The sequence below is a fragment of the Lactuca sativa genome, chromosome 4 (assembly GCF_002870075.4).
Source record: "Lactuca sativa cultivar Salinas chromosome 4, Lsat_Salinas_v11, whole genome shotgun sequence".
NCBI classification, from domain to species: domain Eukaryota; kingdom Viridiplantae; phylum Streptophyta; class Magnoliopsida; order Asterales; family Asteraceae; genus Lactuca; species Lactuca sativa.
In genome coordinates, this window is record NC_056626.2 from 96,934,443 (window position 1) to 96,962,278 (window position 27,836).

The following is a 27,836-nucleotide window of genomic DNA, read 5'->3' on the forward strand; positions in this document are numbered from 1 at the left end:
GAATTGCATCAATAATTAAAATTACACCAAGTAACAAAAAAACTCAGGAGGTACCGTTAGTGAATGTAGCAAAAAAATTTGAACACAGAAGACGATATGCTTCAAGTAGTAAAGATTTCTAGAACACTAAAAATATAGTCATCTTACAGCAAGGTTAAAAGCTGGTGGAGTACCCAGCAACCCTAAAAGTTGCAGATACATTGATATCAACATTAGAGCCATATTGACTACATTTTCAAAATTGTGATTACTGATTTAAGTATACTATGAAATGTAAACTTAAGCTCCTAAAATTTTTTTACGTATAGTAGTTTGTTACAAGAAATTCTACACCCATCACATTAGACTGTATCAATATCTTATTCCAATCGATTTAAAAATTAAAAAAAAAGCAAAAAAGATCATGTATGATGTTTTAACTGAGTAGAGTAAAAATAACATCGCAGAAAAGGGGTTTTTTATTCCATCTAGTGTATGTGTGTAATTTGTATTTCAATAGGAACAACCATTGGAAAGTTGGAAAACCACATCCACAGAATTCAGAAAACAGACGATAGATACAAAACATGTATAGGTGTAGAAGATGATGGAACCGGTTGGTCGTTGATGACGGTGCTAACTGAACAGAACCGCCGACTCAATCGTCGTCCTCGCCGATTTTAGTAATCCATTGACGCTAAAACAGGATGAAATCTCCCTGATACAAAGATTTTATTTTATTTTATTAATTTTTTCCAATAATACTATAAAAATACCTTTTCTTTTTATTCATTACAACCAATTACCAGACAACTGTTTCCTTTTTGCTAAACCAAAGAATGAAGACAAACCATTTTCATAACTAATAAATTCTTTCTAAGCAGGGTCAAATTAGTATCAAGTAAAATAGACAACATGCAACACAATTCCATCACTATCCATCATTGATGTTCAATTTAACATAATTCAAATCGACATAGATTGGATATCACTCATAAAAAACACTTACCTGATATAGATAATATTCCACCACCTCATCGTCCTGTATTCAAGCCTATCTTGCAATAATCCTCTATCATTTCCTAAACATGGAACTCTTAACAATCTGTTGAGACAATATCACAAACACTTGTTGTGCAACCATAGAAGCAAAAATTAGGACTGAAAATTTACCAATAAGCAATGAACTTTTAACATGCCTTCAATGCAAATCAAAAGATGATTTAAGACTGGAAACAACTTAATTTTGTTTCCCTCAGAAATGGCAACCACTCAACGCCAGAAGTCAACCGCAGAGTGACATTTTTGGTCGTCACCTGTAATAATACAAAGGGCAAAAGAATCAATTCCAAATCCAATAGACCACCTGCGATCATGTTGCTCATCAACGCTTCCAAATGCGCCTTTCTTCAATTGGAGAATAAACCTAATGTGATATGTTGTCCTTCATCTGCTAATCTAAAACTCAAATGAAATCTAAAAATCAAATGAAAGTAAAATTCAATACGAAGATTGGAATTAAGTTCAGTAAAATGGATGTGGATAGATGTACGTGGAAAAACAGATAAGAGGTTATAAGGGAAAATTTGTCCAAATCATTCATAAGGGCAATAGCGTCTTTTTTTTAAATAGTACACGGGTAAAGTGAAAAAACTACCTTCATCTTGTTTGATGCTTCAAATCTATCCAACTGAAGAACAGATAGATTGAACTATTGCTGTTGATTTTGAGAATTTTCGGCGCCAGAGCAGCTTATTTTGGATGATTTTCTTGTGTTAGTGAGAATATTGGAAGTGTTGAGGTCATTGAATTTGAATTTGGAGGAAAATTTGGAGAAAATAGTGGAGGGGGTAAGGAACAGGGTACAGCTATGCAGCTAACCATATCTGAAATTTTCAAAACAACAAAAGCTGAAAATATTGTTTACAGTGAAATAAACTTATCTGAATATTGAATCCATTGCTCCTCAAAAATTGTATGTATCCAAATTTTTTTTACTTTCTTCCATTTGCTTTGTCTCCAAGATCTCAACACTATTGAATCATTACTTGCTGCAAATTCAATCAAAAATTACTGCATTTTCAATGTTGTATTTAGATCCTTATGAAAATACTAAGTAATGTTTTACCAGAATATAGTAATTTGTGGCTCCAACAACGAATGGCAAGTGATTTCAAGATGTTATGCCATTGATAAGCTGATTGTACCCAAGAGATGATGTTGCACTCCTACGTAGAGTATACAGAAAATCACAGATGATTAGCGGCATTTAAGAGATATGAAAGCAACTTTGAGTGCCTTAAAGCCTTTGAATACAAACTTATATGTTTTTTTACTCTAATCTGTACATTTCACTACCTGTGGATACTTTTTGCACACGTTTCAAGGAATGTACGCCTACCCACAACAGAAAAATATGATTTTTATATTTTGTGTGCAAATTCAACTGTTTTATGAAGTGGGTTTGGGGCAAAATTGAAGAATTGTCAAAATGTAGGTCATCAAGAACAGTAAATTTGAAGAAAAAAGAGGCCGTACCAGAGAATTGAGTCTCTTGAAGGATGACGATGAGGCCAGCATCAAGAACTGTTAAGATTTTTCCAAAATTTTAATTATTCTGTGTATGTTTGGAAGTAATATTGTAGCGTATAGAGAGAGAAAGTATGAGAATTTGGCCTTAATATAATAAAACTTAAAGAGTTCTTCCATTTCTTTCTCCTCCTTTTCTTTCTCTCTGTCTCTCGGTAGATAAGATTTTGCATAGACCCTCAATCAGAACTGCAGAAGCTTAGGGCACCACCCTTGCTGCTGTAATTGAAGATGCAAAATGATTCCATCATCGTGCTTTGCTCTGTTAATCAACAGGAAAAGAGTCGATATACCCAAATAAAAAGAAATAGTGAAGCAAATATAATTAATTAACTTGCCTGTATTTGTCAGAAGAATTTTGATAAACGATTCGAATTTCCCATTGTGAAATAATGAAATTAGGGTACCATGGTGGTAAGGTGCGACGGTGGAATCAACATTCTTGAAGATCTAGGGCTGATAATTGAAAATTCTAGTACCATCGACTCCTACCGAGAGTTGTGAAAAAAAATGGAATCAAAGATAGAAAAGAGGGACCCAGATGAGTGGCAAACACCATCGACAAACGCCACCTTGCCACCTTCCTCGGACCAACACCATCGAAAAACGCCATCACCACTTGCTTCCTTCGTGTTTCTTTTTGAGTAGTCAAGGATTGAAGGAACCCACCTCCATTTTTCTTTCCCGATCAGTAACAGATGGGAGCCCTCAAACTTTGATTTAAAGAGTCGGTGAGGAACAGTGGGAGAGATAGAAAATAGGTGTGCGAAGCAGCCATCGATTTTGAGTTGTGCAGACGATGTAAAACAGTAAAGCAAGGAGGCAGTGGAGAAGAACTGGGAGGGCAGTACACGTAGAAGGAGAAGAACGGATAAAAGAACACGTATGGGGAATGAACAGTAACGGAACCGAACCATTATGATGGAAAAATACAGATTAAAAAAAAAAAAAAAACCAAAACAAAAAATCCAGCCAATCATAGATAAGAACTGTTCAAGTGTCACTTTAGAATTAGTATGTATATATAATTACATACATCTTATATGGTTTTTAAAACCATTCATACCAATGCAAGATGACTCGCATTTCAAATATGTCATATCATTAGTTAATTTTTTTTTCAATTTTATATCGATACTCTTTAAAAATTAATATTCACATACTAAACTTGTTTATAAATTTTAGCATATTTATTTAAGTATTTATAAATAGCAATTATTTAATAATATGTTAACGAAAGTATGTATTTATAATTTGAAGAAACGGAAACATGACAATCAAATTGATGGAAATTAGTCTATCAACTATCATATAAAAAATGAAAAAAAAACTACTTAATATGTTTTTAAACAATTATATGATTTAATTTTATTTATGTTTTTATTCAAGGGTAAGCCACATATTATGGACGGTTCATGCTAAAACCGTCTAGGGCCCATGTCGTTACTAAATCATGCAGCACTATCCGCAATTAAAACGTGCCATGTTTTGAATACATAATGCTCTAGGTAAATACAGACAATAATTTGGTTTATAGAAATTAAGTCAATAATTAATGAAATGAAAATTTATTATTTTTGATATATAAATAGTATTAGATGTAAGACCCATTTATTATATGGATTAATTAAAAAAAAATATAAAAGTCTAAATATTTAAAAACTTTGGATTTATAAGATAATAAGAAAAATAATGAACTATTAAAATTGATTTTTTTTATCTTTGAAATTTAAACAGATAAACAAAATAAAATAATAAGCTTTAATTTGAAATTTTGAAAAATAAGAAGATAAGTCTATTAATGAAATTGATATTCATTTATTATTATATTTATTGTCATTATAACATTAAAGTATTATGTGGAATTTATCAAAATAGAAAAACCAATAAAATAATATGTGGAAAAAAGTTAATTCAAAAGAACTATAAAAGAACAGTTGACAAATTAATTAAGAGTGTGACATGTGGCGAAAAAAAAAACATTCATTTATTAGAGTAGAAGATGTGTGAAATCTATATAATATATTGATTGATTCAAAACAAAATTAAATATGGAAAGAAGAAATTATTTATTTCATTTAATTATATATATATATATATATATATATATATATATATATATATATATATATATATATATATATATATATATATATATATATATGTATATACATATATGGAAAACAAAAACCCAAAAAAAAACCCTAAAAATCATAAAAATGCATAAAAAAATACTTAGAGATCACAAAACTTTTTTTTAATAAAAAATCGCAGCTTTCTATACACAGAGAGAGAGAGAGAGAGAGAGAGAGAGAGCTAGGTTCAAATGTTTCTAACTATTGTGTGCATAAATGCACCAATAAGAATTTAGGAAAAAATAAATAGTTAAATAAATCGTTTAAGAGTATTATAGTAATCTTTGCATATTTAATTATGGTAGATAATCAATACGTTGTTTATTATTCCTTTAAATATGGGATGTTAAAGTCAAAATCTGTTGAAAAAAACCTAGCCGATTCTTTTTCTCTTTCTCTAGAATTCATCTTCAGGCTCCAAAAATCACCACCGACGTTCTCAAAAACCATACTACGTCTAATCACGTCTACAACGATATCTCCTCCCTCTCGTTTTCCCAGCATTGGTCCCTATTATTAAAGCTTGTCATTAATAATGTGATGGTGGTGATGCAATGCAAGGATACAGCGAGACCACGATGTTCAAAATTTCGTGAAGGTCAACCCCACAGTGGACGTAATTTAGGTTTCCAATGAGACAAGGACAAGCGTCCATTGGTTACCTAAATTGCAACATCACAATTTTGTGAATGTTTGATTTTGCGGTGGCTAAAGCAAGAATTTAGTTTCCAGATTTCATTTTTTTCATTTTTGATCAGGTATCTTCGCAACTCCAATTTGTTGTTGTACATGTTGAGTTCTTTATTTTTTTATAGATTACCAACGAACCAAGAAACTAAATTGGTAAGACTCTCACTAAATTTTTTTTGAAGAAACTGAAGAAGCACACCACGTGTTCGATAATATGCATAGTTGAAATCTAGGTATCTCTAACTGAAAAACAAAAGATTGTTTATGTGATGTAGTAACTTGTGCTTAACTGTAGAAATTATTTACCTCAATCCTGAAATAGATTTTACATTCAATTGCTTTTTGATTTTGATTTTGGAACACAATCATCAATTTTTTAACCAACAGATAAGTATATATGTTTATGCATTCTATGTATCCTGCTATTTCAATTTCAAAGTCCTTTTTTCTATTTAAACTGTTAGGTTTTTTTAATGCATCTTAATGTCGATTATTCTGCTAGAATGGAATATCGAATTCTAATCTTGTCAGAATAGAATCTTGAATTTCTTGTCAACTTAAGCAGTGAATTTCCGTAACCAATTCTGTCAGAATAAAGTTGGTTTCTATTCTTGTTATTGGTCTCGATTCTTATAAAATGACATCCTAAATAATGAAACATTACATTCTTTCAGAATAATATACATTGCAAGTTTAAGGATGATTGTTAATGTTGGTTTGTAGAAATTATAGCTATATTCTATTCGAATGTATATCACATTCTATTAGAATTTATTGTTTTATTCTATTTAATGCACTACAACTTTTAATATTTGAAAGTTGAGTATGTTTTCCTTGTGAATTTAGGTTTTGAAGAGGTTGTCATTAATGTGGAAAATGAAGAAAACATAGAGAACGATATTGTATTCTAACAGAATGTATTCTGTTAGAATTTATAAATTGTTTCTTAACAATAATATTATTTCGGAATAGAATAGTGTTTTTGTTAGATTTTGATGTTTTTTTTTTTTTTTCTTTTTTAACCATTTTTAGTTTTAATCTTTAAGAATAAATGTAATCCTTAAACTATTATTAGTCATAATTTTTTTTAGAATGATTGTAATAATTGTTTATAGTCTTTTTGTTTACGGATGAATGTAAATAATGATTCTTAAAGAATAAAATTCGTATTCTTTAGAAAATGTTATTCTTGATAATATGTTTTATAATTCTTTAAACATGTTTAATATAAAAAGTATCTTGAATGAAACAATATTCTGCAAGAATAAAACCGCAAATATATTTACTAGTTTATTGTTGACTTTTTGTCATTCTGACAGAATAAAATCGATTATTATTAAAAGTAATATTAAAATTTAATTAGAATTAATGTAAAAAGGAAAATTTTGTTTTTTAAAATAGGTTAATTGACCAAAATACCATTTTGTTGAAATTTGTGTGATTATATGATACATGCTACCTTATTATAATATCATAGAACCTCAGATCATGATTGTTGATTCTAATCCTCCGGTGGTCCAGATCTATGTATTCGGACACACAATAATTAGTAAAAACAAATTAACCTAAGTACGTGTATATATATATATATATATATATATATATATATATATATATATATGTATATATATATATATATTATCACTTTTTAATTTTAAAATTTTAAAAAACTGACTTGTAGATATATTTATTTCCAAAATATAATAAAATAAAAATTATTAAAACTCATAAGAGACGGAACAGAAATGATGTTAATTTATTAGAGAATAGATATTTATGTATTAATAAAGAGTTAGATATAAATAAATTATTTAATTAACTAATTAAATTCACTATTAAAACAAAGAGAACAACTATTTCATATTTGCAATTATTAAATTGCTAACGCCGATGCTCATTTTCCCTTCTTTTTTTAATTATATTTTTTGAGTCCCGTCTCCATCAGGAAATAGAAGACGCGCGAAAGAATCAAAGAATGGACCATGCTAATCATAGAACAAATCCTATGTCTATATAATTGGCTCTTTTACAAGATATTTTCACTATGTGGTTTCCTGTTTTATGGTACATGGTTTCTGAAATTAATATACATATGTTGCTTTCCTTAATTTTCGTATAAAAACCTTAACAAGTTTAGAAATACAAAATATCTCAGTCACACCCTCTCTTTGGTATTAACTTTCAAGAATTTTCATGGTATACGCAATATACTTGTTGTTCCTTGTTATGCTGGGGGCATATTCATCAATCTTTACGGCATCACATGAATTCACTAATATTTTAGGAGCCAATTCCAGTTTGTCTTCATTTCCAACAAACTTCTTATTTGGAACTGCATCCTCTTCTTATCAGGTTCTGTTTATACCATGGTTTTTTAGCAATTAGCAGATTACTTTTTTTTTTTTACATATTTATTTGATGGATGAGCCACCATGTTGACAGTTCGAAGGAGCTTACCTTACTCATGGGAAAGGACTCAGTAACTGGGATACTTTCTCACATAAACCTGGTAATTACGTATATATATTTCTTTTAGTTGTACCTTATATAATTTATCTTCAATATTGTCATTTCCATATTAATATTAATTAGCAGATTTGGTTCTTTTGAAGGTAATATCGCTGATGGTTCTAATGGAGATATCGCGGTTGATCATTACCACATGTATCTTGTAAGTACAGTGCGTCATGGTTTGACCTTAATAGTTAAAATGTAATAGAGCCAATTACAGTCATGCAAACAATGAAACAATTGAAAAATGTTTTCGTAGGTCTTGTTAGAAACTGAAATTATGTATTAATATATGCTTGTTCTTGCTCTTGGAATTTTTTTAGAGCACTTACAATATCTACTGGAAGATTGTAAACGTTGTTCGTTTGCTTTCTTTTATTATATTTTTAACATCATTGATGTAGTGGTTGTATTGGGACGCACCATATGATATGTTGTGGCCCACATGGAATGACAAGGGGCAAAACCTGTCATTTTCTCTGCATTTTGATGCTACATTTTGACAAAAATGCAAGGCCTTCATTGAATAGCTCCAAAACTTGAGTAACTTATGGGATGCCTTGGCATTCCCAACTTTGGACTCAACTTGTATCAGTCATTGTTGGAGTAAGTTGGCATTCACAATAATGAATGCCAAATTTAGATTCCATATAAGCAGGTGTTATTTTATTTTATTTTATTTATTTGTTTTTTTTTTTTTTTAAGTTTGTTTTATTTTACTGAATTCGATTTTTGTTCAAAAAAATATATAATTTGTAAACTTGTGTCTTTATGATAATACAGGAAGATATTGAGCTTATGGAGTACATCGGAGTTAATACCTTTCGTTTCTCCATATCATGGGCTAGAATTTTACCAAGTAAGACGTTATTAATTAATATTCGCAAAACTTGTGCCTATGGAGTAAACATCCAAACAACTCGTATACATATCACTTAAATTTATTGCTCCCGACATGGTGACATTGCAGAACTAGCTAGTTTTCATTTGATGGAAGTAATTAATTGAACTGTAAAATATCATATAATAAGAGAACAATTTTTTTTATCCACGGTTAGATACAAAATAAAGACCTGCCATGCATGGCTGTTGCACCGATTCCTCTTAGTTTTATGAATTTTGAAAATTATATTGATAAAAAATTTGACACCCGAAAAATATTGATTTAAAAAAAAATTAGAATAATATTACTAGCGACATATATTATTATCGGCGACAAACGTATTGTATTACTGACGATATGGTTATTAGCGGCGACAAATATTTTTAACGGCGAAATTTTGAGTAATAGTGACACGGCAATATCGACAACCTTTTAGCGGCAACGTGTCGCTACTATTGCTTTTACATGCGACAAATTGAACTTCTACCAAAGGTTTTTGTCGTCATTAATGTCTATTTTTCTTGTAGTGAATATATACTGTGGAAATAAAAACATGTGACCAAATTCATGGGTAGTAAACTACAAAATTGGTCCATGTGGTTTACCAAAAAGTACAGTTTAAGACCATTTTTTTTTAGGCACGGATGATCCTTAATTGAAACATCAATGTAGAATTAGTCCATCGAGTTAATTGCACATCCGAAACATCCATTAATTCTCACATATCTTTAAAAGCTAGGACATTTTATTCCTTTTAGGTATTTTTCTGTATTTATTTTATTTTAAAAAAATATTAATATACTAAAATATTAATCAACTAAAAGAAATATATTTTTCCTACAAATCATACATCCACCAATCATCTCATCCCATCATCTTTTTCTTTAAAATCTCCTCTTCCACCGTCACCGCCAACAATCAGCGACACCGGAAATCATCACTGAAAGGGATGAAATGATTGCAGATACCATCCCTGACTCTTATCCCTACTAATAGTCCATCATCCCCTACACCTTCCCTTTTGATTTTCCTTTGCCTCCTGTGTGCCGATTGGGATGTCGATTCCCCCACCGCACCTTATCAATCTCCTTCCCCTTGTCCAAAACGGCCAAGAACTTGTTACCGATCTAGGTCTTATGAACGTGGCAATCGGAGGAGGATGCAGTCAATCAAGGGCTCAATCAATGAAGGCGGCAATCGAAAGAGGATGAAGGCAATGCTAGGGTAAGGTTTCTGCAACAAGAGAAGATAAAGGGAAGAGGCAACGTTCTTGATACCATGAGCATCTATCATTTTGTCCATTTATTTTGTTTTTAGAAACCCATAATCGATTTGGTTTTCATTTTCTTTTTCTAGAGGTTTGCAGATTTGGAAATCGTGTTTTCTAAGTTGTTTTTTGCAGATCTCAAAAATCAAATGATTATTTTTTGTTTTTGTTAATATAAACAGAAAATCGATTTTGTTAGTTTATGATTCTAGGATATTTGATTATTAAGTTTGTATATATATATCTTGTAGATCTAGAAAAATGTTGTCTTGTTATTGAAGAAATACACTACTCAAAGCCTAATGATTCAGCTACACTAAATGCATAACCAAATAAAGACTAAACCTTAGTCTATAGTTCAAAACCCTTCAATTTGACAAAAGAAAATTTTGTCAAGAAGTCAACTACCAAGGTCAAAGTCAATGAACAAAAGTAAAAAAAAAAAAAATCAACTCTTTGTCAACTAGGCGCGCCACGTCCTCTTTTGGGCGTGTCACGTTCACTACATGACAAAGTTGTCAGGATTTAGACTAAAACAGACGCGCATCAGAAAAACACCAAGGTGCACCGTGACCCCCAACAGACACGCCATGTCGGCATGTCTGTCCAGATTCAACAACTAGATTTGTCTTACTCCATTAAGTCCAAGCTTCCAACATTTAGATCGGAATCACCAAAATGTGTAAATGGATAAAGTTTTCAAATATATCCATTAAGACATTCCAAACATGCACTAACTAAAATTTAATGCTAAAAAAGTGATAAAGGACCATATAACTTACATGACTTAAAGGGAAGGCACAAAAACACAACTTTCCTAGTCCAAAAGGTCCAAAGAGCTTTCCAAAGTGCTCAAAAGGTGCTACAGTTATCTCATCTCAAGGAACACAATCAAACACGATTAAAAAGTGCAAAGAAAAAACATTTCAAAAGATCACAAGAACTAGAGCGCAATATATGAACTTTATAGTAACAAAGGTCCATAAATGATATAGTTGTACTCGATCTATACTTGGATCTTCCTTCTAATAAACAAGGTAAAAATTTTGATCTTTAAACTTCACCAAAAAATGAAGATATAAGCTCACAAATGATCCAAAAGATCAAAAACAATAAGAAGGAGGCTAGAGTTTCTCAAGAAACGATCTAAGGATGTTGGAAGCTGAGGATGAACACACCCTTAGGGTTAATGGACTTAAAATACCCCCAAAACTGAAACATCCGAAAAACACAAGCCAAAAATTTCGTTTGAAAATATTACTAAAACCATAATATTCAACATCATATAGAAAAAACCATAAGTCATGTATCTCAAGATATTATAAATATGTCTCATATCACATCAGATGTCAAATCATGTCAAATATCAGAGTCTAACTCCCAGGCTAAAACTGTGGTGGGTGCCATGCCATCATCCAGAGCCCTTTCTCTTGGTAGCTGAAGTACCAGAAACCAAAACTGAAACTGTAAGCACGAAGCTTAGTGAGCTCCCCCAAACTACCACATACCATACAATAGCATATAAAGCACATACTGGGCCTTTCCCACTGCATCGGACCGAAGCCCGGAACTAACTAGGGTCTTTCCCTCTGCATCAGACCGCAGTCCGGAACTAACTAGGGTCTTTCCCTCTGCATCGGACCGAAGTTCATAACTGACTAAGGCCTTGCCCTTTGCATCGGACCGAAGTTCAGAACTGACTAGGGCCTTGCCCTCTGCATCGGACTGAAGTTCGGAACTGACTAGGGCCTCGCCCTCTGCATCAGACCGAAGTCTGGAACTGACTAGGGCCGCGCCCTCTGCATCGAACCGAAGTCCGAACTGACTAGGGCCTCGCCCTCTGCATTGGACCGAAGTCCGGAACTGACTGAACATAGCATAACATAATCATAATATATAACAATAACACATATAGTGCATACTGCATCGGATCGCAGTCCGGAATACATAACACATAGACATTCCTAAATCCCGAAGACATTAAGCATACTGAACTACTTCTTGGAACTACCCCGACATCGGACCGCAGTCCGTAACTACTACTATCTAAATGGGCCGACATTGTGGCCGTAGACCCGTTCCTACTGGAAGGAAACTCACCTCGACGAACTGATCGCTGAAAATCCGAGTGAGGAATCCCTGGCTGCTCTCCGGCTATCATGACCAGTAAAATACTTAATCAAAACGAGGATCCTTCTATGGGTGAAATGACTATTTTACCCTTGCTATGGTGTGGGTCCTAACCAAGGCCCAAACCCTTTACTTCTTTCTAAGTCCACTAATGGCCCACCAAAGGCCCACTAATGGCCTAATTTTCTAAATTGGTCCCAACTCCTCATATGGCCCTACTTAAGCCTAAAATGCCTTTGGCCCATACTCTGACTCCTGCTGGCCCACTAAGGCCCAAGGTCCAAATACAGCCCACACTGAGGCCCAAATACCCAAGGTCCAAACTGACTGAGTTACGCGGGGCGTACTCCGAAGTACGCTTAGCGTAACTGTTCGATGGCGGGTACGCTGGGCGTACTCCCATTTACGCTCAGCGTAATTCCCTGTTAAGTCCTTTCTCTATTAAGTGCTTAATATTTCTATTTAGAAGCTACAAACTTAGATCCAAGTCTTATTCCATGCCTTAAACTATAATGTTGCTTACTTGATGGCTTACATGACTCACATAAGCTCAAACTTTAAAAACAATAATCTATTTCCATGGAAGTGGCTAGATCTCATGCATGGCTTCATGGAAGCCTCAAAGATTGAAACTTTATTGCTAAGAAAGTGTTTTGAGCCTCAAGGATAGCAACCTCAAGCTCAAAAACGGATTCACAAGATCACAGTCCAACCTTTGGACCTAAAGAGGTCCAAAACTCCCAAAACCCTAGATCTAGAATATGAGGAAAAAAGTTAAGTGCTTTATACCTTCTGTTGTGACAAAAGGGTGAGCTTAGTCCAGATCCTTGAGCTCAAGCTTCTTCTCCAACCTTTCCTTTCCTTCTTCACAACTTTCTTCCACTAAAAACACTCACAAAAGCAACTTCACACAATGAGAAAGGGTAAGAACAAGTTAGGGTTTCCTTGTGGGTGAGGAGGCTGATAAGAAACCAGGGGGAGGCTATAATGGGGTTTATATAGCTCTTAAACCCTAAATTAGGTTTTTCCTTATCTGTTCACGTACGCTGCGCGTATACTTTGGTACGTTACGTGTACGTGTGCACGCCCCCAATTCTAACCGTGCCCCATTACGCCCCGCGGACGCCCAGTCTACGCCCAACATAAGTCATCTGGGCGGCCCAAGCCTTTGGTCCAAGTGCATAAGTCCAATCCAATACTCCTATTATCCATACTTGGACCAATTATAATTTAAGAAAATTAAGTAATTAGTACCTCAAAAGACGATCGTTACAAACACCCTAATAACATGATCAACCCATTAGGCCGAAGGCTGCACTACATCTTTTGATAAATCAGCCAAAATTTCAGTTTTTCAACAAATATGATTAATGGCTTCCTACTTGGCCCCAACAATCCATTTTCATTTAGAATATAAATCCACCATTCAAATAATGGAAAAACACTAACGGAAAATAGGGTGTTACACAATGGTTTACCATGGCTTATCGAATATATATATATATATATATATATATATATATATATATATATATATATATATATATATATATATATATATATATATATATATAAAGTCTCCCCCAAAACACTAAAATGTTTTTCCAAAAGTTTAACTTACATTATTTGCAGTTAACAAGCTAGAACCAACCAACATGCTCATGATGAACACCATTATTCTTTGTAAAACTCTTAGCCACTATGAACATAACTTCTAAAAATTGAGGCAACAAACACAAAAGAAAATGATATCATGATATTTTCAACGACATTTGTGAAACTTAGGCAAGAAATCACACTCACTGATGAAAATTCTATTTCAACAATCCCATGAACATTAAGCTGCACATTAACTGTGGCCTTAACATTTTTTGCACCAACGGTTTCGTAAAGACTAATCTAAAATAACATTAATCAATTGAAAGTAATTACTGAAACCCTAACTTTAGAAATCAGAGTATCATACACATACATGAGTGTCTTGATGTTGGGTTGATGGCGATGAACAACAAAGACGAGTGGAAGTCGATGCCTCAAAGAGAAATCAGAGTCATCATGTTGTTGACATGAAGTTGAGTACCTAAAGTCGTGAAGTAGCAATCATGGGGGTGGGGTCAGTCACAACGATGGTGTTGAGGGGAGCAGGATTCGACGATGTTCGGAGTGGTGTTGCCAAATGAAATTAGGATAAATAACATCACATTGGAAGGAAAAGGCATTACACAGGAAATGATAAATTAGAAGGGAAGACATTGCTCTGGAAACAAAATATTACAAGGGAATTTGGTTTCATGGTGTGGGATAGAGCTAAACACACCTATAAATGTTTTTTAATGTGGTTATATGGAAACCACACCAATAAATACTTTAAATGGTGTGGTTCCATATTCGGGTTTTTTAGAGATGTGGTCCTGTTAAATATGTTTTGTACAAGTGAGGAATATATGTTAATTGATCTAACAATAATATGATACCAATTCTTGAAATAATTAAAAGATTGAAGTATTTTGGAGATAATAATTGAATGGAGAACAAAAAGTGTTTTTTTTTTTTCACTCGTACATGATGATATATATGCAAATTATTAAAGATAGTCTCTAGAGTCCACTGCCCAACGACTTAATTTCTTTATAAATAACTAGACACTTCACTTGATACTCCTTATTGCTCGCACATATGGCTAATTAAATAAGCCTAGACACAAAATTAATACATAATAAATAAAAAAAAAAGACTTCTTCATAATATTGGGTAACTAAATTTTTGTTTTTGACAACATCATTTAAGTGAAATTTGTTTGGTTATTTTGTTGGTCGAATGGATATATGACATTATATCCAGTAGTTTTCGAGCGATGTATTGATTATTGGTTTGCTTACTTCCATTAGAGGGAAAGTTTGGAGATGTTAACATGGCTGGAATAAGGCACTACGACAATCTCATCAATTCCTTGCTAGGAAAAGGTTGATCCATCGTTAAAAAGAGTGTACTTTTAGGTTTTACAAGTCCAACCAAATTCAAAATTATTAAGATAAAAATGTTATTCGGTATGTTTCTTTTAGGAATCGAACCATTTGTGTCATTGACTCATTACGACATACCTCAGGAACTTGAAGATAAATATGGTGGTTGGTTAAGTTCCCAAGTCCAGTAAGTAACAACAATTCATTGTTGGGTACACGTATATCTAAAATTCTTTTCATAACCTAACATGTCTTTAATTTAAAATTTTATCCTTATAGATAGTGAAACACTGTTTTTTTTTTCAGGAAAGATTTTGCATATTATGCAAATATATGTTTCAAATACTATGGGGACCGGGTCAAGTATTGGGTCACTTTCAATGAACCAAATGTGGTTGCAATTCGTGGTTATAGATCAGGGATTTACCCACCAGCGAGGTGTTCTGGTTCTTTTGGGAATTGTAGCTCTGGGGATTCTGAAAGGGAACCATTTATAGTAGCTCATAATATGATCCTATCCCATGCTGCAGCAGTCGATATTTATCGGACTAAATATCAGGTACTCTAACCCCATTGAATATAACTAAAAAGAGATCGACATAATGTGTCATTCAACTTGTTTTTAATCATGACTTTTCATTGGGTTTTAGGGGAAACAAAACGCCAGTTATATTGGGATTGTTATGAATGCTGTATGGTATGAACCCATTAGCAATTCCTCAGAAGACCGACTTGCTGCTCAGAGAGCTCAATCTTTTTACATGAATTGGTGAGGTCACAATTTCATGGGGCAACATTTGTAGTGTACTATTTATATATTCAAATACCTACAAACAAAAAAAGATTACAACATGGATGCCCTGAATCCAATTTAATATTTTGTTGTTTAGGTTCTTGGACCCGATTATATTTGGAAAATATCCTCAAGAAATGAAAGATATTCTAGGATCTTTATTACCCCCCTTCTCAAAAGATTACTTCAAGAAGCTAAAGAATGGATTAGACTTCATCGGTGTCAACCATTATACAAGTTTCTTTGTCAAAGACTGTTTACACTCAACATGTGAACAAGGACCTGGAATTTCAAAGACAGAGGGTTATTATCTCAGAACTGCTCTTAAGAACAATGCTCTAATAGGAGAATCTGTACGGAATTCCTAATTTCAATTCACCTTCTTTGTGTCCCATGAAAGTTACAATAATTGTCAAATGGATACAAAGAAATGTCATCAATTTGTATGAAAGGAAATGAGCATGGCAAATAAGTAATTTTAACTTTGAAACCTACGTAAAAATCATATTATTGAATTTTTCATGGGACAGAAGGAGAAAGGTCCATTCAAGTGTTGATATGAGATTCAGTTACTTGTTTTGTGGGTTATGCAGACTGCATTGGATTGGCTTTATGTTTATCCACAAGGAATGGAGAAGATGGTGATTTATCTCAAGAACAGATACAATAATATACCACTTTTTATCACGGAGAATGGTGAGTTATTAACTTATATGACATATTATGCACCAATGTTCAACATGTCCCAGGAAAAAAATATCCAAAGTGTTGGAAAATTTTAAATAATAAACATGTTTTTTTTTATTTAATTCATAAATTAAGTGCAACATATAGTTACATATCATTAATTAAAACTTTTTATTTAAAAAATGAGTGAAACGTCCTTTATACTCTACATATATACAAACTTAACATAAATCGTAAATAATTTCATTGGGACAAGTCAAAAATGCTATGGGTGCTAATTGCATCCCATGAAATTTCTGTGTGCGTCATAGTTATGCTTGTGTGTGTGGAATGTGTGAATATTGTAGGTTTGGGCGTGATGAACCAGCCTGATTCAAACATAGATAGTTGCCTCAATGATGAGAAACGAATAGAATACATGAAGAGCTACTTGGATGCCTTACTTTCGGCAATAAGGTATGTATCGCATGCATATTCCTTCTTTTTATTTACTTATTTATTTATGTTTTTTTCAATCAGTTCCGCACTCAAAAATGTCTAAAATACGATTCAACAGATATATTATTGTACCAAAATTTAATATTGTGAGATGGAAATTTCACGTTTAGTCATGTTTTTATTGTATTTTCTTGGTTATAAATTTGATCAGGAAAGGAGCTGATGTTAGAGGTTACTTTGCTTGGTCGTTGCTGGACAACTTTGAGTGGTTATCTGGATACACAATAAGATTCGGGCTTTACCATGTTGACTATGTAACTCTTAAGAGGATACCAAAATCATCAGCAAAATGGTACAAACAGTTTATTTCAAACTTTACAAGTTTTGAAGAAGATGCAACATCATATCACATGTTGATGAAGCAATGAGTTGGCTTGGTATGCTATGGCTAACTAGCATGCTATAAGGTAATATGCAATCAAATTAAGTTGTCTAAAATTAGTACGCAACGAAACCATTACAAGCATGATAAATCCATGATTCCTAGTTCCAAATTAATTTATAACGTACATTCGGTGAAATATAAATAAATAATTATTTACATATGTATATATTCATACTCGTATTAGAATATATTTAGTGCAAATAAAGCCGCTTGCAACATTATAATAAATAAAACGATAATTAACAATGCGCTAAACAACTATATTCAGTATTGCACTACTACAAAAACGGGCTTTGGTCATTTGACGTCGGAAACGAACAGTCATTCATACGATATTTTAAGTAGTTGAAGGTTTCCATTGTGTGACTATTCGAAACCGTATTGCTGCACCTTCTAATAATTAAGTAGCTTAAGTGAACAGAAAGATGGTGGCGGAACGTTCGCCTACTTATTAATTGGGAGACATGACTATAGAAGATTGACTTCGACGCATTAGTTACACTATACATAAAAAACTGACAAATATACTGGAGTAAAAAAGTGACAAAAAAGTGTCCAAATGTCATAAATCGTCACATAAAGTTAATGTTTATGTCACTCACTCATAAATTGGAGTTTGTCTCACATGATTTCAATGTAGCAAAAATTCAGTATATATGGTCTCATAACTATAAATGTGATTGAAGTTGAACGTGTGTTATAGCTTGCGTATCGTTTATGTGTATTGTCACTTATTATTTCAAAATGGATGTATGGATTTCGAATATCTACACCATATCACAAATGTATTTTGATGATTTTTATTAGTCACATGACGAAATATTCAGGTAGTTATTATTTAGAGCAAAAATGATGAAAAGTGTTAATAATTAAGTTTGATATTAGTCATATTGAGTGCTATTGTTTGTAAGTCAAGAGACAATATATTTGTAATTTTTTATATGTATAGTCACATGTTATTTCAAAGTGATTGTATTGATTTCGAATAGCTACACCATGTCACAAATGTTTATACAAATGATTTTTATTAGTCACGTCGCGAAATATTCATTTAGCTATTATTTAGAGCAAAAATGGGCAAAAATGATTAATCATTAAGTTTGCTATTAGTCACATTGAGTGTTATTGTTTGTAAATCATGAGACAATATATTTGTAATTGTTTATACTTGTAAATCATAAAGTCTGGTTTGTCACACATGATGTAAGTGCATCAAAATAAATCTGCTATTGCTATTTGTAAGTGTATCAAAATAAATCTGCTATTGCTATTTAAATTTAACTGATATATTATCATAATAATATAACCTTATCTACATATATGTTTCCATAAAAAGCTAATATTTGTTAATATTATTAAATCATTTTTAGTGGAGTGATAACTTTTCTAGTCTAATATATTTTCGTCATAGTAATTTGTTTTACTTAGATACAATATTAATTTGCCACTTTTTGGATGGTACGTGTTACAGTTCTATCATGTAATGACATTCTACTTTAAACAAATGGTCCATGAGTAAAAACAACAAATCATAAATGGTGTTCGTGTAAAAACAGCAATCAAATAGTCACACCATATCATAAATGGTCCAAGAGTAAAAATATCGATCGAATAGCCACACCATATCACAAATATGTATCCTTATTTGAATAACATTAAAGAAGAAGGACTTAATTTGTAATTATATGCAGTGAACTTTCGCAGAAATGCTATGGTCATACATATGGTCAAATGCTTGGTACTAGCTCGTAATGTAAAACCGATGTGATGAGATGAAATGTAATTATATATGTGGTAATTTGCAAGGTTAATGTACTACAATAATTGACAATGTTCTATAAAGTATGGAAGACACACACATTTACAAATTATCAATCTATATAATTGTTGAAACTTATGCATCGATAATAAGTAACCAAAAATGGATCACTTGGATTTTTTTCTTTGATATAACAGTTCCAGATAATCACTTTGATGATTTGACAATGACATAAAATATTTGTAGAATTGATACTAGGTCAAAGAAAGAGTGTATGCGGGAACCTTCGACAACCCTTGGTCGTGATTATAGTTCATAACAAACATATAAACTTTATTATAATTATTAACAAAATAAAAACCTAAACAAAATAAAATTGTATACAAAATAAACTCATTGTCAATAAAGTAACCTACACTAAATTAACATATATGACCAAATTGATAATTATCACACACCAATTAAATTTAACTAACATAATATAAACAATATTTAAAGTCATTGATACTTAATAATTATAGTCATTTCTATTTTTGTCTTCCAAAAGATATATATGCATCCATTTAAAAATATATATGTACAATCGAAAGAGTATTCACAACATTTATAAAATATTAATATCCATTATCAACCAATTTCCTAGCAAACCTACAAAGATTACCGTACTTTACGTACCAACCACACACTTTGCAATACCTATGTGGGTCCTCAACCTCATCTTTTCCATCTATAAATGTCTCTTCAATGGAATGACCTTCCTCTTCACATTGGATTGTGATGTTATCCATTGTAAGTTTATGAACAACATCTACACTCCTAAAAAATTCCAAGGCACCGTCAGCATAAACTGTGTACTCTCCAACTTCCGGACCACACAAACCGAAATACTCATCAAGTAGTTGTTCACAGACAAGTATACATTAAAAAAAACTATCAATCTATTGTATCAGTTTCAATAAGTATTTCAAATTATACAACATAACACTAAATATTCTAATATCTAGTCTTTAACATTAATACTTAAATTAAAGATTTATATGGCCAATAAATTGCACAACCTATAAACATGTATTAATTAACTATATAGAAAATGTGATGTACATAATATACATACCTTCATCATACCCAGGAGGCCCTCTTGTTATGCGGATCATCATAAGCAAATAAATTACCTCGAGATGATCCTTATCTCCTACATCACCGAGAAAACTCATTCCCAAATTAAAGTTGCCCTTACAGAAGCACTCCTCTTGTTAACAGATAAAAACAACACTAATATTAAGACCAATGACACACTAAAAATATAATAAATCAAATTACTCAAATTACACATACCACTCTTTATCTATATATAGCATCAAAATTTTTATGCACTACATATTTGTGTATAAATACATCAGCCTTAAGATCTTTAGGACCCGTCCCTTCAAACATGTGGAGGGATGGTTCTTTGAACACGTCACTTTCTTCCCCCGCTACAAACATCTTTTTCGAACTTCATAAATTGAAATATTAAAGTAATAAATAATAAATCAAGTTATATTTCATCAAATATACATTCATAAGTTAATATTTGCTGAGAATTACCAAATTCTTGTAGATATGATGTCTTTTTCAGATTCTGACCCTAACATTACAATAATCCGAGTTTAAATCTCTACTGCTAGATCATCCAAAGAACTACAACATATTGTATTCAACATTCTACTTAAAAAATACACATTGCATAAGCTGATATCAATTTTAAGAAAAAAACAACCGAAATGTGAAATACGGTGTAATAGGGGCAAAAAAACCCTACTTCGATGCACTAATCGTGGACTAAGTACTAGTTTCAATAACGTCAGGAAAAATCGATTTTGAGAGCGATTCTTTATCGAGGATTTTGAGGTTTTCTTTGATAGTCGGCAGTTTAATCTTTGGGAAGATTGCAGACGTTCGAAAGGGCTTGAAAAATTGAAACGACATGATGGTTTCAGAAACATCATGGCGCCTAAAAGATGTAGTTGCAAAAAGATCAAATTGCCTTTAAAATAATTCCAAATATGTGATTACTAAGGGTAGTTTTCTCAAAACACATTATTAAAAAGAAAAATAACATTTTTAAATACGCAAACAATGCAATTATCTATGCCACATCAAGAACCCATTAATTAATGGCAGAATGAACTAAATGCCTTTGTAAATACAATTATTAATGTTGGATCAAAAAGTGGTTTTTTTGTCAAAACAAATCAACTAAAACTATATTTATATTTATATTTATATTTTATCAATTTCATGTTTTTTTTTTTTAAATTGTTAATCAATATATGGTTGTAGTATGAATCATAATAAAACTTATACAAGACTGGCATAAAAATGTAAGAACAACATAGAATAAAAAATTGAAATAGATTTTAACAAAATCAAAGTAACTAATCTAATGTTAGAAGAGCATATATAGAATAAAAATAACTAGTTTTATATTAAAAAATAATAAGTAGATACCAAAGTCTAAATATTAAAATAACCTTTTTAAGTAAGCAACCAATGCAATTATCTATGCCACATCAAAAACCCATTAATTAATGACAGAATGAACTAAATGCCTTTGTAAATACCATGATTAATGTTGGATCGAAAATGAGTTTTTTTTTGTCGAAACAAATCAACTCAAACTATATTTATATTTATATTTATATTCATCAATTTCATGTTTGTTTTTTAAATTGTTAATTAATATATGGTTGTAGTATGAATCATAATAAAAATTATACAAGATTGGCATAAAAATGTAAGAACAACATAGAATAAAAAATTCAAATATATTTTAACAAAATCAAAGTAACTAATCTAATGTTAGAAGAACCTATATAGAATAAAAATAACAAGTTTTATATTAAAAAATAATAAGTAGATAACAAAGTCTAAATATTCAAATAAAAATTAAGATCTAAGCTATTAACTAAGCTAATTACATTTATTATTTATCATTTTAATCATGTAATCGACGATATATTGGATATGAAATGTTCATTATCTATGTATAGCCTAATGCACATGACCTATGACTCATATATATCATCTATTGTCGTAACATGAGATTATAACCCAATACACATGACCCATGACCAAAATATGTCATCTATTGGTCATAACATGACACTATATCCCAATACACACGACCCATGACCCACATGTCATCTATTGGTCGTAACATGACACTATAACCCAACGTACATGACCCATAACCCATATATGTCATCTATAGGTTGGAACATGACACTATAACCTAATGAACATGACCCATGACTTATATATCATCTATTGGTCGTACCATGACACTATAACCCAATCCACATGACCCATGGCCCACATGTCATCCATTGGTCTTAACATGACACTATAAGCCACTACCACCCAATGCACATGGCCAATGACCCATATGTCATCTATTAGTCTTAACATGACACTATAAGCCAATACCACCTAATGCACATGACCCATGACCCATATGTCATCCATTGGCCTTAACATGACACTATAAGCCACTACCACCCAATGCACATGACCCATGACCCATATGTAGTATGTTGGTCGTAACATGACATTATAACCCAATGCACATGACCCATGACCCATATATCATCCATTGGGCTTCACAAGACACTATAAGCTACTTCCAACTAATGCACATGACCCATGACCCATATGCTATCTATTAGTCTTAACATGACACTATAAGCCACTACAACCCAATGCACATGAACCATAACCCAGATGTAATCTATTGGTCTTAACTTGACACTATAGACAACAACAACCCAATGCACATGACCCATATGTCTTCCATTGGTCTTAAAATGACACTATAACCCAATGCACATGACCCATGACCCATATATATATCATCTATTGGTCGTAACATGACATTATAAGCCACTACCACCCGATGCACATGATGAATCACCCATATGTAACCTATTAGTCGTAACATAACACTATAACCCAATGCACATGACCCATTACCCATATATGTCATCTATTGGTCGTAAGATGAATAACCCACTGCACAAGACCCATGACCCACTGTAATCTATTCATCGTAACATGACACTATAACTCAATGCACATGACCCATGAACAATATATTTCATCTGTTGGTCGTAACATTACACTATAACCTAATACACATGACCCAAGAATCATATATCACATATTGGTCGTAACATGACACTGTAACCCAATGCACATGACCCATGCCCCCTATGTCATCTATTGGTCGTAACATGACACTATAACGCAATCCACATGAACCATGACCCATATGTCATCCATTGGTCTTAAAAAACACTATAAGCCACTACCACCCAATACACATGACCTATGACCAATATATGCAATCTATTGGTCATAACATGACACTATAACCCTATACATAAGACGCATGACCCATATATGTCATCTATTGTCGTAACATGACAGTCTATCCTAATGAACATGACCCATGACTCATATATGTCATATTTTGGTCGTAACATGGCACTATAAGCCACTACCACCTAATGCACATGACCCATGACCCATTTTTCATCTATTGGTCTCAACATGAGACTATAAGCCACTACCACCCAATACACATGACCCATCACCCATATATGTCATCTATTGTTCATAATATGACACTATAACCCAATGCATATGACCGATGACGCATATATGTCATATATTTTTCGTAACATGACATTATTACCCAATGCACATCACCTATGACCCATATGTAATCTATTGGTTGTAACATGACACTATAAGCCAATGCACATGACCCATGACCCATATGAGATCCACTTGTCTTAACATGACACTATAAGCCACTACCACCTAGTGCATATGACTCATGACCAATATATTTCATCTATTGGTCGTAACATGACACTATAACCCAATGCACGTGACACATGATCCAAATTTCATCTATTGGTCATACCATTACAATATAACCAAACGAACATGACCCTTGAACCATATGTCATCCATTCCTCCCAACATGATGCTATAAGCCACTAATTCCCAATACACTTACCCATAACCCATATATGACATCTATTGGTTGTAACATGACATTATAACCCAATGGACATCGACCATGACCTATATATGTCATCTATTGGTCGTAATGTGACACTATAACCCATTGCACATGACCCATGATCCATATGTCATCTATTGGTCATAACATGAAACAATAACCCAATGCACATGACCCATGACCAATAGTCATCTGTTGGTCGTAACATGACACTATAACCAAATGTACATGACCCATGACCAAAATATGTCATCTATTGGTCATAACATGACACTATATCACAATACACATGACCCATGACCCATATGTCATCTATTGGTCAAAACATGACATTATAACCCAATGTACATGACCCATAATCTATACTTGTCATCTATAGGCTGTAACACGACACTATAACGTAATGAACATGACCCATGAATTATATATCATCTATTGGTCGTAAATTGACACTGTAACCCAATCCACATAACCCATGACCCATATGTCATCCATTGGTCTTAGCATGACACTATAATCCACTACCACCCAACGGACATGACCAATCACCAATATGTCATCTATTGATCTTAACATGACACTATAAGCCAATACCACCTAATGCACATGAACCATGAACCACTGTCATCCATTGGCCTTAACATGACACCATAAGCCACTACCACCCATTACACATGACCCTTGACACATATGTAGTCTGTTGGTTGTAATATGACATTATAACCCAATGTACATTACCCATGACCCATATGTCATCCATTGTTCTTAACAAGACACTATGATCCATTTCCAACCAATGCACATGAACTATAACCCATATGTAATCTATTGGTCTTAGCTTGACACTATAACCCACTACCACCCAATGCACATGACCTATGACCCATATATATATATATATATATATATATATATATATATATATATATATATATATATATCATCTATTGCTTGTAACCTGACACTATAAGCCACTACCACCCGATGCACATGACGAATGTCCCATATGTCACCTATTGGTCGTAACATGACACTATAACCCAATGCACATGACCCACAACCCATATATGTCATCTATTGGTCGTAACATGGCACTATAATCCAATTCACAAGACCCAAGACCCATATGCAATCTATTGGTCGTAACATAACACTATAAACCAATGCATATGACCCATGAACCATATATTTCATCTATTGGTCGTAACATGACACTATGACCCAATACATATGACCCATGAACCATATATCATATATTGGTCGCAACATGACACTATAACCCAATCCACAAGACCCATGCCCCCTATGTCATCTATTGGTCGTAACATGACACTATAACCCAATCCACATGACCCATGAGCCATATGTCATCCATTGGTCTTAAAATGACACTATAAGCCACTACCACCCAATAGACATGACCTATGAGTAATATATGCAATCTATTGGTCATAACATGACACTATTGATGGGTTTTGAGCACTAGATCAATCCTATGGTGTACATGCAAACCCTAAAGTTTTGGATCTAGTTTGTCTAATATACATGCAATAATCATCCAAAGCTCATAAACCCTAATTCTAGCATACAATAATCGAAATTGACAAGAGACTCGAATTTATATCTTACCTTGATTGTTATGTAGCAATAAAAATCTCAATTCCTTTTGATCTTGACCTTTGAAAGCTTTGTGCCTCAAATGTTGCACCTCTAAGGGAGTCACAAGCACCATGAGCAACAAGATAACCTAGGAGAAGGAGGAGGAGCACCAAAAACGTCCAAGAACATTTAGGGATTACTTCTACACGTTTTTGAGGACTTAGGGGTTCCTTATAAAGTTAGGCTATTAGGGTTTTCTACTAGGAAACCCTAATTTAAGTGCTTAGGCCCTAAGCAGCCCATACACTCCCTCCTTAGAGGCCTTGGACGATTTCTAATGGGTTTCTCCATAGATTTCGTCCACTCCAACTTCTATGGAGTCCATTAGTCCAATATTCAACTATCACACAATTGACAGTTCTAATCCCCTTTATTTAATTAATGTCTTTTAGCCACAAAATTAACTCTTGATTAATTCTTGACTAATATTAATTAAATAATATGATTTATCTTTTAATATATTATTCATATAATTATTAATAAGTCATAATTAATCCTTTTTCTCCTTAGTTCATCCTATCAGTTGCTATGGTGAAGGCAACCCAAAAGGACAATGCTCACAATCGAGTCAAGTACATACCAAAATAGTTATGGGCTTAGACACCTAATCCAACAGTCTCCTACTTGGATAAGTCTAATAACTATATTGCATATGACTTCGGAACCTGATCAACAATTGTAGCTTTTAAAAGCTGTTGTCGAACTCTAATCATATTAGAAACGTGTCCTTTAGATAAGGGACCATATAATCCTCCATTCTAGATATCGTATTAACTGAGACATGGATTTTAATCATACTCTCTGTTCACGTGTTGTTTCCTGATTTCCAATTTATGACGACTGACAACATACTACAATTGAACACATCAACTTAGTCCCGGCTTGGCCAAGGACTTAGGGTGTCATCACTAAATCATCGAGGGGCCCATAGATATTGCTTTTTATCCCACTTTGGGTAAAAGGAACGGATAAACTTTGACTCAATGCTCGCTTGTACCTACTCATCAAATCACACACAACATTATGTTTTATAACACCAAGTTACTGGTGCGTTTACATATTATCAATGTGCAACCAATTTGCAGAACACAACTCACACATCTCAGTTTCAAGAATATAAGATATTACCGTCTCACCAATCACTCGTGATAAAATCCATGAAGCAATCCAAGTGAGTGTGGGTTTAATCTAATGCTCAAATCTTATTCATAAGCACTCATGAACGTTGCAGCAAACCTTTGCTATGTCTAATACACTTTAGACAATCTACAAACCAATTCATGACAATCTTCTTTCATACCTACTCCCAAAGTATGAGCGACTATCAAACGTTCGAATAATCTTATTATTCAGGAAGTCAAAACATGCAAAGTGAAACACAAGAATAATACTAATCCTATATAGCCCCAAACTTTTGAGTATAAATAAAACACTTTTGTTTAATCACCATATTGATCACTCATTATTTGTTGTTTTGGGTAATCAACTTATTACTTGAATTATAACAACAGTTGTCCTATGCACCAAGCATGCACACTATGTTTACATATGGTCCTTTATTTGTGAAATAGATCAATTGAACACATTTCCAATGATACTCATTTCACAACTCCTAATCCTTATCATTAGTGTAAGAATACCAAATTCTTCCCACTAATAGAATATGTTTGATTCTAACATATTATGCAATGACCCTTTGTAATGTCACAGTACCAAAATCGCAAAGACTTTGCCAATGAAATTACAAAGTTCTCTATTGGCAATTGTTACAAGACAATTCCATAGATGTGAAGTCTCACATGCAAAGTACATTCCTTTGAACATCCTTCTTGCATAA

General features: G+C 32.9%; 1 protein-coding gene and 1 long non-coding RNA gene across 6 annotated transcripts; one reads left to right on the forward strand and one right to left on the reverse strand.

Moving 5' to 3' along the window:
* Nucleotides 1-435: 435 nt before the first annotated feature.
* On the reverse strand, nt 436-3,593 carry LOC111920020 (uncharacterized). 3 transcript variants are annotated; one of them, XR_002859693.2, is made up of 7 exons: nt 2,518-3,593; nt 2,108-2,207; nt 1,978-2,030; nt 1,637-1,865; nt 1,153-1,295; nt 989-1,061; nt 436-697 (listed from the first exon to the last, which is right to left on the reverse strand). It is a non-coding gene; the product is annotated as an uncharacterized LOC111920020 (long non-coding RNA). The 3 variants fall into 3 exon arrangements; XR_006190558.1 differs by having other exon boundaries at nt 989-1,051; nt 1,637-2,030; XR_006190556.1 differs by having other exon boundaries at nt 1,637-2,030.
* Nucleotides 3,594-7,455: 3,862 nt separating this feature from the next.
* Nucleotides 7,456-17,670, forward strand: LOC111920034 (beta-glucosidase 46). 3 transcript variants are annotated; one of them, XM_023915603.2, is made up of 12 exons: nt 7,456-7,745; nt 7,836-7,902; nt 8,006-8,064; nt 8,688-8,763; nt 15,073-15,147; nt 15,247-15,334; nt 15,454-15,706; nt 15,798-15,916; nt 16,038-16,293; nt 16,534-16,636; nt 16,975-17,083; nt 17,277-17,670. In XM_023915603.2, exons 1-12 carry the CDS (start codon nt 7,587-7,589, stop codon nt 17,491-17,493), a joined length of 1,581 nt encoding a protein of 526 aa, XP_023771371.1. In that variant the 5' UTR covers nt 7,456-7,586; the 3' UTR covers nt 17,494-17,670. The 3 variants fall into 3 exon arrangements, with proteins under 3 accessions (XP_023771371.1, XP_042757025.1, XP_023771378.1); XM_042901091.1 differs by lacking the exon at nt 15,073-15,147; XM_023915610.3 differs by lacking the exon at nt 15,073-15,147 and having other exon boundaries at nt 7,606-7,745; nt 15,291-15,334.
* Nucleotides 17,671-27,836: the final 10,166 nt, after the last annotated feature.